General features: G+C 63.2%; 1 protein-coding gene across 2 annotated transcripts; it reads right to left on the bottom strand.

The window, feature by feature from the left end:
• Positions 1–8,932: 8,932 nt before the first annotated feature.
• On the bottom strand, positions 8,933–13,550 carry HRH3 (histamine receptor H3). 2 transcript variants are annotated; one of them, XM_027620603.1, is made up of 4 exons: positions 13,282–13,550; positions 12,096–12,262; positions 10,232–10,992; positions 8,933–9,432 (listed from the first exon to the last, which is right to left on the bottom strand). In XM_027620603.1, the coding sequence occupies exons 1-4, from the start codon at positions 13,529–13,531 to the stop codon at positions 9,405–9,407; spliced, it is 1,206 nt and encodes a 401-aa protein (XP_027476404.1). In that variant the 5' UTR covers positions 13,532–13,550; the 3' UTR covers positions 8,933–9,404. The 2 variants fall into 2 exon arrangements, with proteins under 2 accessions (XP_027476404.1, XP_027476403.1); XM_027620602.2 differs by having other exon boundaries at positions 8,933–10,992.
• Between the last annotated feature and the right edge of the window lie 621 nt (positions 13,551–14,171).

The following is a 14,171-nucleotide window of genomic DNA, read 5'->3' on the forward strand; positions in this document are numbered from 1 at the left end:
GCTGGAAACCAAACGTGGAAAGCACGTGTCAATACGGCAGCAAGCGGAAGGCCAGACCACACGGTTGTGTGGCCATAGGGGACCCCAGCTCTGCTCCCCGGCCTGCCGTGTCTTGTGAGAGTTGGGGTCCGTCCCTGCCGTCAGCCTGGGCTGACCTGCAGAATGTGGGGACTGGACCCCCTAACCCCCCCAGTGCCCTGCATGTGACCAAGCCCCAGTTGGCGTGCTGGCGGGCAGCGGGCACCACCGAGGCAAAAACAAGTCACCCACAGCGCCCATCCACGGGCCTGAGCCACACACTGGTTGCTTCACGCCAGAAATGTGGAGTGGCTTGTGGGAGGGAGTGCGCACTGGTGTGTCACTTAGGTGCAGAATGAGCCCTCCGCGGGCCTTCTCCGTCCAGGTGCCTTGAGACGCTGATCTCTTTGGCGCCATCTCGGGAACGGGCTGGGGGGCACCGTGGGCGGTGTTAGTGATCAGCTTTAGAGTGGAGTTTTATCAAATCTGTGTTCGTGTACTCAGGTTGCCATGATGAAGGCCACACACAGGGGGCTTGAAACAGCAGAACCTCTTTGTGTCCCAGCTCTGGAGGCCTAGGGTCGAATCCTCCTGGCTTCCTTCCGGTGGTCCCAGGCCAGGATCCCTCTGGTCTGCCTCCGTGGTCCCGTGGCTCCTCCTCTCTGTCCCCTCATCTTAAAAGGACACCAGTCATTGGACTTAAGGCCCACGCTAAGCCAGGATGACCTCATTTTGAGACCTGTAATTCCATCTGCAAAGACCCTATTTCCCAATACAGTCCCACCCCGAGGTTCCGGTGTATGTGAGTGTGGGGGGTGCCAGTTACACCAGTAGAGCGCCCTTCTTAATTCTGACGTTTTGTATGTCTCATAAGGTGCCTGGGTTCCTTGCTCTTCCCTGCACACCACAGACCCTCCCTCCACCCACGCTGGGCCACCGTCTCCCTCGGGGCAGAGCCACCCCCCCCCCCCCCCGGCTGGGCCACACTGAGAACACCGAGGACGCTGGTTGTTGGGCAGCTCCCGGGAGCCCGACGCCCTTCCCCAGGTAAACGTCCTCCACGAGCCCGGGGAGGCCTTCCCATCCACCCGACCAAAGCCAGCGCTTCCACACGGGACCCACCGTGGGCCCTGCCGGCGCGTCTCCACTTGTGAGGCTGCCCGGTGTTGTGCGGCCACTCCTGTCCTCACGTAGCTTCCTTGACAACAGACATGTCTTTGGTCTGGGCCGCGTGTCACGGCCGGGCTGGCGCCAGTGCCCAGAGGTGTGAGGGCACAGACGCCGGGCAGATGTTGGTTCAGGTAAACACACGTGCGAGTGTTGGGGCCCGAGATCATAGACTGCAGAGTGGAGAGTTCTGCTCAGCGACACAGGCGACCTGGACGCTGGGCCCTCCACCCAGGGCCACGTGCAAGGTTGCACTTCGACAGCGCTCCGGGAGCCCCATGGAGGTGGGGCCGGGCCACTGGTGCTCGGGGCGCTACGGCTGGCACGGGGCCCTAGTGACGGCTGTCCTGCCTCGGCTGTGAGCACACGAATCTGCACAGGTGGCAGGATCTCAAAGAACTGAACGTTTAACGGGTGACGGACTTCAGTTTGGGAAAATGAAGTTGTGGAGCTGGATGGCAGTGACGAGTGCACAGCGCGAGTGTGGTTGGCATCACCAAGCCGCACACTTAGAAATGGGTAAAATGCCCATTTTATGTGCATTTGACCACAATAACAAAATTAACTAGCCCCACCCCCCCACACGTGCCGTTGCACACTCACACGCACACGAGTGCAGGTGACGTGGGAGTCCGTGGATGGCGGCGATGCCCACGTCCTGGCGTGGTCCGGCCCAGCCGCTCTGCGCGGCGCCCATGCGGAAACTGGCTGAAGGGCACGTGCGACCTCTCTGTTGTTTCCACAGTTGCGTGTGAATCTACAACAACCTCAAAAGGGAACGAAAAACAAAACACTTGGGGAAGCCGCTGTTCTCCGACGAACTCCGTGGAGACCGCGGGATCAGGCCTGCGTTGTCCCCTCTGTGTACGGGACTGCCACCATGCCTGGCACGCCTCACAAATGCTTGTCGAAAGCAGACACACATAGGGTGAAAAGAACACACATAACGAATCAGTTTGCAGCTCGCACACCCCTTGGCGTCAGGCTTCTGCAGCGAATGTCCTTCCCGAATCCAGGACACCACGCACGCGCACCGTGAGGGTAAATGGGTCCATGCAGGGGTCCTCGGGGCATGCCCCGGCCCTCTGCCCCCGCCATTCATATTCTCATTACTGCCGCGTGGCCTCGGACGGTCAGCGCCACGCAAGGCTGCTTCTGAAAGGGCTGTATGGGGAAAGCCGATGGGACGGCGGATCCCAGGCCGCCTGGTCCGGTGTACGCAGTGCCGCACAGGCTGTGGGGAGCCACAGCGACCTTGCCCACACGTACCTCATGATCCCACAATCCACAGGCCCCCACACTCACAGGGCGCAGCCAGGGCTGCCTGGGGGCCACAGGGGCCCCAGACAGGGTGCTTGGGTGGTCTCCGGCTTACAATCATTCGGTTCCTGAAAGAGAAAGGCTTTGCGAACAACTGATGGGTACCAGTATTCCCCCAGGGCCATGGTCCGTCACTGTACCCGTGACACTCAGCCCTGGGAGTACGCGCAGCAACGCCCCTACTGGAGGTGGAGGGGGGGACTTGTGTTACCCCCACCCCCAGCCCGGGTTCCCTCATCTGTGCAGTGTTGGGGACAGTAAGGCCCAGGGCAGCAGGGTCACCACTGGCCTGGCCTGCGGGTCTTAAGCTTGTTCACTTCGGCCCCACCCAGGGTACTCCAGGGAGCACATCAAGGGTCCAGGCCGCCGGCCGACACCCCTCCAGCCCTCCCCCCAACCACGCAGTCCTTTCCGCGGAGCTGGGTGTCTCCTCAGAGCCGAGGCCTCCCCTGCATCCCCTCCCCCACGTGTCCGTGAGAAGGACAGGGAGGGTTGCCAGATGCGATTTGAATTTCAGATTCGCAACAAAGAGCTCTACAATACGTTTGTTGAGAATCTGAGATCCAGATAACAGGGCTCCTGCCTTTTATCTGCTTGCCCCAAGTGAAGGGTTGTGGCGCGGGGGAGGGAGGAGGCCTGGAGGGCGGGCTGGAGGGCTGGGCCAGGGAGAGGGTGGCCCCGGGCCGCAGGGGAGCAGGGGCACCCCTGCAGTCTCCTCCACCCCTTGACCAAGGGCACTGCCTTCTCCCAACCCCTAGAGGGAAGCCCCCTGGCAGGCGGGAGGTTGGCGGCAGGCCGGTAGCCAGGGCCAGAGGCGGGTACGGACCCCCCATGCCATGCCCCATCCCGCTCCTGGCTTCCACACTGCCCGCACTGGCCGGGACCTGCCAAGCTCGCACTCTGCTGTCCCACTGTGGGGCCAGGAGGGCTCCCTCCTGCAGCCTCTGCCTGGCACGTCCTTCAGGGAGTCCCCTTGCAACCCCAGGGACAGGCCCTCGGCTTTCTTTGTCAGCTGAGGCTCTTCTCTGTCCCGCTCTGTCTCAGTCCCACCAATCCACTAATTCATACTAAAGTGTGACGGACTGACTCTTTCAGGGAAAAGTGGAGATTTACACTTCAACAGAGGGCAATCTTTAAGTCCAAGTGAGTCAAATCCTAATGCAGGTTTTTTTTTTTTTAAGATTTTATTTATTTATTTGACGGAGACACAGCAAGGGAGGGAACACAAGCAGGGGGAGTGGGAGAGGGAGAAGCAGGCCTCCCGCGGAGCAGGGAGCCCGATGCGGGGCTCGAGCCCCCAACCCTGAGATCATGGGAGGCCCCCAGGTAGGGAGGGTGGCCAGAAAATTCCAATAGGCCACGCCCCACCCCAGAAGCGCATGTTATAAGTTACTCCCCCACCCCACCTATGTCAGGACGGCCCCGGCTGGCCACTCCCAACCAGCTGCCCCCTGGTGTACTTGAGGTGGTCTCAGCGGCAGCTACCCCCTCCCAGGGATAGTGGACGCCTTCCCAAGTGACTCTGGGGAACCACCCTGGGCCTGCCCCAGGGCCAGCTGACCCACAGGAACCACTGAAGAATGTCTGGGGTCCACAGCTGACCAAAGGGGGCATCTCAAAGGGCCCATTTTCTGATCCCAGGAAACATCCATGTGACCCCAATAGGTCCCCATAGCCTGGTGACCCCCACAGGACCACTGCCCCACTGGGAGAGGGGGGCCTTCATCCAAGGACTCTGACCTCCCAGGTGGATAGATCTGGAATCCTTGGTGAAGTCAGTGTCTGGTTCAAGGCCCAGCAGGTAGCAGGAGCTCAGGAAAGTTCACTGACACTGTCCCTTAGGCCAGTCATTGTATGCTCCTCTCTGACATACCTGCGTTGGGGGCGCCTGGGTGGCTCAAGAGTCTGCCTTCGGCTCAGGTCATGATCTCAAGGTCCTGGGATCGAGCCCCGCATCGGGCTCCCTGCTCCGCGGGAGGCCTGCTTCTCCCTCTCCCACTCCCCCTGCTTGTGTTCCCTCTCTCGCTGTGTCTCTCTCTGTCAAATAAATAAATAAAATCTTAAAACAAAAACAAAAAAAAAAACCCCTGCATTAGGATTTGACTCACTTGGACTTAAAGATTGCCCTCTGTTGAAGTGTAAATCTCCAACTTTTCCCTGAAAGAGTCAGTCCGTCACACTTTAGTATGAATTAGTGGATTGGTGGGACTGAGACAGAGCGGGACAGAGAAGAGCCTCAGCTGACAAAGAAAGCCGATGGGCCCTGCGGGCACCAGGGAGAGGCCAGTGAGGAACCAGCTGGCCCACCTGCCCGCCCTCCTGGCTTCCCAGGAGTACGTAGTTCTGCCAAGCTGGGGAACCAGCCCAGGCTGCAGCCTCGCCTGGAGGGCAGAAGGCAGGCGCTTCCCCATCCGCTGAGCTGGCCCAGCTCCTACACCTCAGCTAGGAGCCAGGGTTTGCTGGACTCTCCAAAGATCATCATCATTTAAAGTGGAAGCATTTAAAGATCATGAAATTTGTCATGTTTGAATTTGGAAACTGGTGTGACTTTGGAGTGTCACAGATGAGTTTTCAGCTCAGTGCCGTTCGCCGCCTCCTCTCCTTACACCCAAAAGCGTCTTCTCCCTTCTCCCTTCTCCTTTTCTTTTGAAGGACACAACTGCGCCCCCTCCCCCGCAGTCTCAGCGACGGGGTCCCCCTGGCGCAGGGTCAGAAGGCCAGGGGCACCCCCGCACCGCGTCACCCGCCCGCGTCGCTCACGTCGCTTCATCCCGTCCTCACCTGTCACGGGAGGGTGAGCACAGGACGAGAAGGTGTTTTCCGAGCCAGAGGCCACATTCACACAACTTTCATCACCGACACAGCCTGATAGCTGTCCTGTGTCCTCCGCGGTTACCGACACTCCCTGGCTGTGCCCAGGTCATCACTGACCCTGGACCACGGGTGCATGCGTGTGTGCGTGCGGAGGAGAGCACACGGCGCGTGCAGGCTGTGGCTCTGCCCTCGGCCTCGGGGTCCACGGGGTCTGCGATGGATCCCCCACAGATACGTACGTATGTTTGTGCCCCTCTGAGAAATTCCTATCAGACAGATTTCACAGTGAGCTGCCTGCTTCCCTGGGGGCAGGATGCTGAGTGCCGTCTGGGTGCCCTGGTGAATAGCTCTAAGGCCAAGCAGAGGGCCAGGTCAGGTCCCTGCATGGCACCCTGTGAACAGGAAGGACATCACAGGCAGGTGGCCTTTTCTACCCTCAGAGCCCAGTGTGTTGAAAGATTGCTTCCTGACCCATAACCATTACAAACAACTCATTATTATGTTACTAAGTAACTCACTTCCCCCTTTTTCTTATTAATCAGAGACACAAGCTTCCCATGAGCAGGAATGATCTGTTGCCCCCGAGACAGAGGGATGCTGACCTGGGCCAAGTATTGCTGGACAAGACATTTTCCATCACACTGCAAAACCCCATTTTGTGTCAGCTGTAGGAAGGAAAGGGTGTTTGGTGACTCATGAAACAGAAAGGCCCAGGTGCTAGCTTTAGGCAAGGCTGGATCCAGACCGCTCAGACAATGGCACCAGGAAGCTGCCTCTTCCCAGCTTTTGTTGAGGCTTCCCTCTGCCTTGGCCGCACCAGCTGTGCTCCCTCCAGGGGGCAGCCTCGGAGGGGATAGCCTTGGAGGCTACCAGGCCAGCCACCCCTGGCACAGGAAGGAGAGAGGGCTAGGTGTTTCCATAGGATACCTGGCTTCAGTCCCAGCCTCCCCCCGGACCCGCTGGGCAGGCTGGGGCAGTCCCCTTCCCCAGGCCTCCTGCCTGACCTGGCAATTGGGCACTGGGACTTCCAACTCCACAGCCCACCTTGCCTCCTCTCCCTCCTCTCCCCTACTTGCTGGCTCAGCAAGGGTGACCTTCCCAGCTCCTTGTGCACAGCACAGCAGAGAGCAGACGGTGGATGTTCGGTACACGCTTTGTGCTGAGATCAACAGAGCTGAGGTCCGGCCCCAGGGCTCCCAGGACCCCTTCCAGACAACACTGTCCCCGTGGTGCCCAGGGGAGAACCCAGTGGAATGGGAGGGCTGGCGTCCTAGCCCCTACTGCCTGCTGGGTTTAGGGTCAGTCTCCCAGCCTCTGGAGCCCCGGTTCCCGCATCTGCCAAGTGGAGAATGTGAGCACCCCTCGTGGGCTGGCTGTGAGGACAGAGGGTACTCCAGCAAATGTTGGTGGAAAGGTTCTTCGCACCCATCAGCCCAGCTATGAGCGTAAGCATGGGATGGGGGCGGGAGAGGACAGACAGCCTCGTGGCTGCCCCACATGGCAGGGCTCCAGAGCCCTGCCTGAGAGGCCCTGGCCATCCCTTGTCGTGCCCCTGGCTCCTCAAAGGAAACACTGGGTAACCTGGTCTTTTGCAGAAAGATGGGGGTGCCTGCATGGCTCCCTGAAGACATGGGGTCTTCATCCCAGCACCCACACCCAGAACCTGTTCCCAGGGGCACCGCTTCTTCTGCGGGCTCTCCCTCCAGTCCCCAGGCTTGGTCCCCCTGCCTCACGAAGCGCCCCGCCACTGGGGTCAGCGAATGTCCGCAAGATGAACGAGTGAAACGTCACTTCCTCACACAGGCTCCCCATCCCCCTGCCTAATGAGCCAGAGCACCCCTGCTCTCCACCCACTGCCCCACTGATGTCCCCGTGGGAGGGGCCCTGCTCATCGGCTGGTTGTTGATCTGCCTCCCAGGGCCTGGCACACCTCCCAGGGCCTGGCACACAGTAGGTGCTTAGTAAACAGCAGCTGCTGGTGTGGGCAGACCCCTGCAGAGGCCGCCGCTCCTGCCCTGGGCCCGCCGGCTTTGTCTCCCCCCCAGCGCGGCCAGTCCAAGGAGAGAGGCCCCCTCGGCGTGTTTGTTTGCGGCAGGACTCAGGCCCAATGGACTCAGTGTCTTTCCTGTCTCCTCCCCCGTCCCCACGCAGGAGCTCGGGGAGCAGCAGTTTCCAGAGATTGAAGACAAAATTGCTTGAAAGCCTGCGCTTTTATCCTCCAATTTGTAGCCATTTAGCAGGGCTGGGTGGAGGGGCAGCCGGGGGCTCTGGCTGTGCAGTGGGCACAGTGGCGCCCACCACTGCGGAGAACAGCTTCTTTGTCCTTCCCCAGACAGCTCTGGGCTGCAGGGACGGACACCCGCCGGGGGGGGGGGGGGGTGCCGGGCCAGGTCCCGCGGGGCCAGCAGGGCAGCCACCGGCTAGCTGCTGGCCGTGCCACAGGGCGCGCCTGAGCTCCGGGCCCCACGGACGGTGGCCTCCGCGGCCTCTGCCACCACCTCTCCTGCTGCCCCCACTGTAGCCTCTGCTCATGACGGCACCCAGCCCCTCCGGCCACCAAGGAGGGGGACCAGAAGAGCACCCTGACCAGAGGGGTCCCCGGTGGTGCAGGGAAAATGGGTGCCAGCTTAGGATTCTGGAGGAAGTTTTCTGGGGTGTTTGGGAAATGAAGGTGCAGCTACATCTGTGGGGTGCGAGGTGCCTGGAGGAGGAAGGCTTTTGCACGTTGGTGCGAACAGCTTCGCTCTGCAGTGGTGAGCAGCAGAGTTTTTGGACCTGTGTCCGGAGGGGGAGATGGTGGCGTCTGGCTGTCAGAGAGCATCACCAGACAGGTTCTGTCTGAAGTCCTGTGGGAGCAGGGCCAACACGGTGGGGAGAGAACATGAAGTCAGGGAGGGAGGGCTCTAGCGGCTGGAAAGGAAGGAAGGCTTCCGGGAGGAGGTGGCTTCTGACCCACCCAAGTTTGCATCTCCCCTAAGTTGTGCTGGTCTCTTCCCCTCTCCGAGTGGACTCTGAGCACCTGGGGTGGGAGCAGTGTCTGCCCCCTCCGTGGAGGCTGCAGGGACGGATTGTTTATTGGACCCGTGCTCACCCGGCACCACCCTCTCCTTCTCCCTGTCCCTATCTGTTGCCCTCAGTCTGGCCTCAAGGCCTCTGCCCAGGACAGCTCTTCTGACCAACGTGCCTCCCCTCCTTGGGCCCATCCCTCTTCCCCTCCACCCCTTGAGCTCAGCTCAGCTCTAGTCCCCACACCTCCTGGAAGCTCCCCAGGTGGAAGATCATGGCCAAGACAGATGAGAACCCCGGTCCTGGGTGGGGGGGGAACGGGTTGCACCGGGCCAGGGAGGGGGGGCTGTGGGTCATATTCTCAAGGCTGGAGCGAGCTGCTCCTAGCACCATGCCACCCTCTTGAACAGGTGTGCATGGTGGGGGCACTGCTGGGGCACATGTCCCTGATCAGGATCAAACCTAGTGTGACCCGCCAGGCCAGTCTTTGCCCCCTTACCTGCTCCTCATGCCCTGCTGGGTGGTCTCATATCTCCCTGGGGTCCCGACTGAAGTACAGGAGCTCAGCCCATACCCCCCCAAAACGAGTTCTCAGAAATCAGCACCAATAAAAAAATACACTTTACTGTGGACCTCAAAGTCTGCAGGGTAGTGCAGTGGGCACGCGGGGAGCGGAGCATGCAGAGCGCCGACAAGGTGCACGGCACATGGCGAACGGCCCCACCCCTGGGCACCCCCCGGGGCCCTGGTCTCCTCGGGCTGCCCCTGCAAGCCTCAGGACCCTCAGGGCACGGCCAGTGCCCCCCTACCCGTCAGCCCAAGGAAGCTGGTTGAGCAGATGGAGCAGGAGGGGCAGCCTTCTGGATAAGCAGGCGTCCGGCACTCCGGCCGCTCTCAGAGCTGCCCATCAGGGCCCCGCACCCCGAGCCCGGGGGCGGGGTGGGCAGAAGCAGCTGGTGCAGCTCAGCCGGAAGCAGCAGCGTGAGGAAGGAGGGCGTGGGAGCCCACACCTGCCAATCCAGCCCTGAGCTCCTCAGCAATTTTGTCTCTCTTGATTAAACAGCCAAGGAACATGGAGTTCACGGACGTGTTTTCTTCTTCGTCTTCCTGAAACACCCAGAATGGAAGAGCAGAGAACGGCCGCGAGGTTCCTGGGGGGCACTTGACACTTTGGGGGCAGAGGGAGTTGGAGGGAAAAGGGATGTAGGAGCAGGCGCCTGGGCCTAAGCAAGGGACAGACAGCAGAGCCAATGGCCCAGGCTTGTTTGGGTGGCGGGGGCAGGTGTGTGCAGGTGTGTGCGCGTGCGGGGCAAACTGCTGCGTCACAAGGCGCGGAGCACACACCAATCTCTTGCTTTGGGAAGAACACCAAGTGGTAATTGCGCGAAGGGTGACACCACTGGCCCTCAGACCGTCTGTGGAGGCTGGGCAGCAGGGCTGGGACGGCCCCTCCCGGGGTGGAGCTAGGGTCTGGGTGGCAAGGCGGGCGTCCACGTTCTGGTTCAGGCAGCGAGGGCCTCTCTGGGCCGCCCACCGAGCTGCCTCCACTGCAGGCAGGTGGTCTCATACTGCCGTGGCATTGAGGGTGGGCCAAAGACAAGGCGGGCCTCCCACTTGGGGGGCGGCCAGGGCAGCCAGGAAGGAGACGGAGGGGCCGGCTGCCCGCAAGGGGAAACCAGAGCCTCGAGGGGGAGTGGCAGTGGGAGGGCCCTGCCCCGGCCTCCCAGGTGCCCATGAAGGGCCAGCTCACTTCCAGCAGCGCTCCAGGGAGCTGTGGGGCTGGATCTTGAGCTTTTGGGGGCAGAGCAGCTTGGTGAAGGCTCGTCGGAAACTGTAGTGGCACAGAGGATAGAGGACAGGGTTGACGGCTGAGTTGGCCCACAGCAGCCAGAAAGATGTCTCGTACCAGTAGTCAGGGACGCAGTGGCCATGGCAGGCGGCCCGGATGATCATCAGGAGTGTGTATGGGGCCCAGCAGAGCCCGAAGATGCTCACGATGACGGCCAGCGACTTGGCCACCTTCTTGTCCCGCGACAGCCGGAAGCGCTGGGTGATGCTCTGGGATACCATCTTCATGCGCTTCTCCAGCGATGCGGAGGATGCCGAGGGCTTGGAGCCACGTTTGAGCGAGCGCGGCCGCTCTGTGCCCCGTGAGGAGCTGCCGGAGCTGGAGGTGGGCGAGGCCGCGGCGCCCCCACCGCTGCCGCCCCCGAGGGCCGCCTCCCCGGCCTCGGTGCCAGGGGCTGCCTCGCCAACCCCGACCCCGTACCTGTGCAGCGGCACGGCCTCCCCTCGCCCCTTGTGCCAGCAGCCCCAGCAGCCCGGTGCGGCCGGCGGGGGAGAGGGCTGGGCCTCGGGCGCGGGCTCGGGGTCACGTGCCCCATCCAGCCGGACACGGGTGCGCCTCTGGATGTTCAGGTAGATGCTCAGGTTGAAGAAAGTGACGCTAAGGAAGGGCGTGAAGAACTCGAGCGTGGAGGCCGTGATGAGGAAGTACCAGTTGTAGAAGAACTCGGCATAGCAGTGGCCCTCTGGGATGGCGCTGCCGCCAGACAGGTACTCCCAGCTCAGGATGGCCGGCCCGTACAGCAGGAAGGCCAGCACCCACACCAGCACCATCTTCTGCACCGCCCGCCGCGTGTCACCCTGCTGGGCCCGGTAGGACACCTGCCGTGGGACATGCTGGGTCAGGAGGGAAGGGTACCGGGCCCAGGCGGCAGCCACAGTGGGGCTGGGAGCACCCCCCTCCCCCCACCACTGCCCACCGCCCACCGGCAGCCTCTGGGCCTCTGTGCATGGCCTCCCTCCCCTCCCTGCAAGAATCCTGGGCTGGCGGATGCCCCGGCTCGCTCTCCTACAGTCGGACAGCCTCCTTCAGATCAACCCTGAATGCTACCTCTGTGCCAGGCTACCTTCGTACTACCCCCACCAGTGGTGAGCATCCTGAGGGCATCTTGCCATTGTCCCCTGTCCACTGAGCGCCCACTGGGCACCAAGCTCTGTGCTCGGCACCTTTTGGATGTCTCAGCAGCTCCATTACCATCCTCACTTTCCTGGTGGCTCAGGGAGGGAGGCGGAGACCGCAGGTGGATTGGCTCAAGGGGACAGAGCTGGGGCTTAACCTCGAACCCATGCTCTGTCCTCTGTCCCACCGTCTCTCTAGACTAGGACACATAAGGCCCCCAGCAGAGGGCGCTCAGAGTGACTGGTAGAGCCACCAAGGAGGATATGAGAAGGCAAAGGAGACCAGGGCTCCAGCTTCTGTCCCTGCGCCTGCATGGCAGTGACACGGGAAAGCCAGGCGGTCCAGCGTCCCTAACTCAGGGTGACCACTCACACCAAGGGAAGCCTGTGGAGCCAGAAGCTGATGCCTGACTTCCTGGGGTATGCTCGTGCCCACACACGCACACACACGTATGTGTGAGGGTGGTGGAGCTACCGCCAAGGGCCTCTGGCCCAGATCCTCCCTCAGCTCTCAGAACTTTGGACCTGCTCCAGGGTGGAGGCTGACTTGTCCCTCTTCTTTCAGGAACACCTGAAGCCAGGTCCAGATAGTGCCTCCTGCCTGTCCCAGGACCCATCCTACTGGCAGCAACTGGCTACTGAGTGGGTAGCTGACCACAGAGTACCCCGTATGTCAGGTGTGAGGCCAGCAGGGGCCAGGCTCACCTGGTTCCGCCTACAGCTTGGAATGGCCATCCTCTGCTGTGGCCCCTTCCTGACCACCCCTCCTCCCGGCTCAGAACACGGGCAGCGCATCCCAGACTCACAGCGCGGGTGACTGACAGGAAGCGGTCATAGCTGATGAGCACGATGTTGAAGACGGAGGAGGTGCAGAGCAGATAGTCCACCACCAGCCACAGCTTGCAGAGACCCCGGCTAAAGGGCCAGCGGCCAGTCAGCACATAGGGCACGTAGAGTGGGATGCAGAAGGCCCCTGTGGGAGAATGGGGCCAGGGTGGGCCATGGCTGGACGGGCGCACGGGGTGAGGCCCACCACAGTGGAGAGACAGGCAGGACTTGGGGGTTACACAGCGGCCACTTTCCTGGGACCAGCAAGCCTTACCTTGCCCTCCCCGCCACCCTCTCAGGCACAACTTCTCCCCGGCCCATGGCCTTCAACCCCTGCCTAGGCTCCAGTCCTACTGGCATCCCTTGAACTTGGGGGCAGGAGGGCAGATCCAGGGGTGGGGACCTCTGGGCACCATGAGACCCTGAGCCTTGATTTGGGACTTCCAGACCAGTCCTCCCAAGCCCGAAAGAGGAAGAATTTCCTCCCTCTCCTTCTGCCTGCTGGACCCCAGCCCTATCCCAGCCTTTGGACAGCCTTTCCTCATCAGCTCAGAAAACGAAAAACCCTTTCTCCTGGCTCAAAGGGCATTTGGCTGCGACCGCGCCAGCCGCTCCCACCGCCACCAGTGTCTGGCAGACGCACCTAGCAGCCCCAACAGGTGTCTGGCTCTCCGGCCCCCTCCGCGCGCCCCGCCCCCAAGCCGGCAGCAGCGCACGGACACGTGAGAACGCGCTCCTCCGAGCATCTCCCCCACCCCCACCCCGCTTCCCCCACGGCCCCCTCCCCCACCACGGCTCTAAAAACTCCTTTCTCTGTCCCCTCCCCCAAACCTCTCCCAGCGCCCTCCGCACGTCCTGAGTCCGCCAGCAGCCTTTGTTTGACTACGGCGCAGGAGCCGCTGAGCGCCTTGCGCCTTGCCCAGCGCCCGCGCGCCGGCGCTCCTTCCTGAGGAACATTCCTCCCGGGTCCCCGTCCTGTGGTGGGGGAGGCAAGGAACTTCGCCCGCGCCCACCGCCCCACGGGTCCCGAATGCCCCCTTCCCAAACAGGGCTCCCCGGCGGGGCTTGTGCCCGAGCAACAAAGCACCCTAGTCCACGCTCCAATCCCTGCTGGCCCGGCCGGGCTGGGCACTCCTGGGCTCGGGCGGGGGCTGGGGGCTTTACCCACGAGGAAGTCGGAGATGGCGAGGTTGAGCAGAAAGAAGTTGTTCTGGGTGCGGAGGCTCGAGTCGGCCACGAAGGCGAGCATGACCAGCGCGTTGCCGAGCACCGTGGCCACGATAAGCAGCGCCATGAGCGCGGCCAGCACCGCGGTCCAGGCGGCAGAGAAGCCGCGCGCCCCGCCCGCAGCCGCCGCCTCGCCCGCCAGCGCCCCCGACGCGTTCAGCGGCCCGTCGGGCGGCGTGCGCTCCATGGCCCCGCGGGCTCAGGCGGCGCCGGGGCGCGGGGCAGGGCGAGGATCGCCGGCCGGGCGGCCGGGAGGGGCCCCGGCCCGGGAGCCTGGTGTTTGCGGGCTCTCGGCCCGGCCGGTTTCCCCGGGTGGTGCCCGGCGCATGGTCCGCGGGCGCCGAGGCCCGGGACGGGGCCGGAGCGGGCGGCGCCGAGGGGGCCCGGGCCGGAATCCGGGCCGAATGGGGCCAGCGGCACCACCACTACAGCGCGGGCGGACCTGGAGCGGAGCGAGAGCCCGAGCCGCCGCCAGAGCGCCGGTGCGCCCCGAGTGCAGCGCGCAGCCGAGTGCGCCCCGCGCCCAGCCCGCCGCCCCCCGCGCCCCGCGCAGCGCCCCCGCCATTGGCTGCCGCCCGCGCCCCGCCCCCGCCCCGCCCCCGCCCCGCCCGGCGCCGGCAGCACCACGGACAGCGCCGCGTGCCCGCCGGGCCGCTGGAGCCCCAGCCAGGAGCGCACGGCGGCTGGCGGAGAGCCCGGCCCGAGCGGGCGGGCGCCGGGGCGGGGGGCACACGCCTGCTGCCAACCGGCCCGTGTACAGAGGAGCCGGTACCTGCGCCGCTAGGCCTGCCCCGTGCCCTCAGCCCCGGTGACCCTGGCCGGCCCTC

Source organism: Zalophus californianus, chromosome 8 (genome assembly GCF_009762305.2).
Source record: "Zalophus californianus isolate mZalCal1 chromosome 8, mZalCal1.pri.v2, whole genome shotgun sequence".
In the NCBI taxonomy this organism is placed as follows: Eukaryota; Metazoa; Chordata; class Mammalia; order Carnivora; family Otariidae; genus Zalophus; species Zalophus californianus.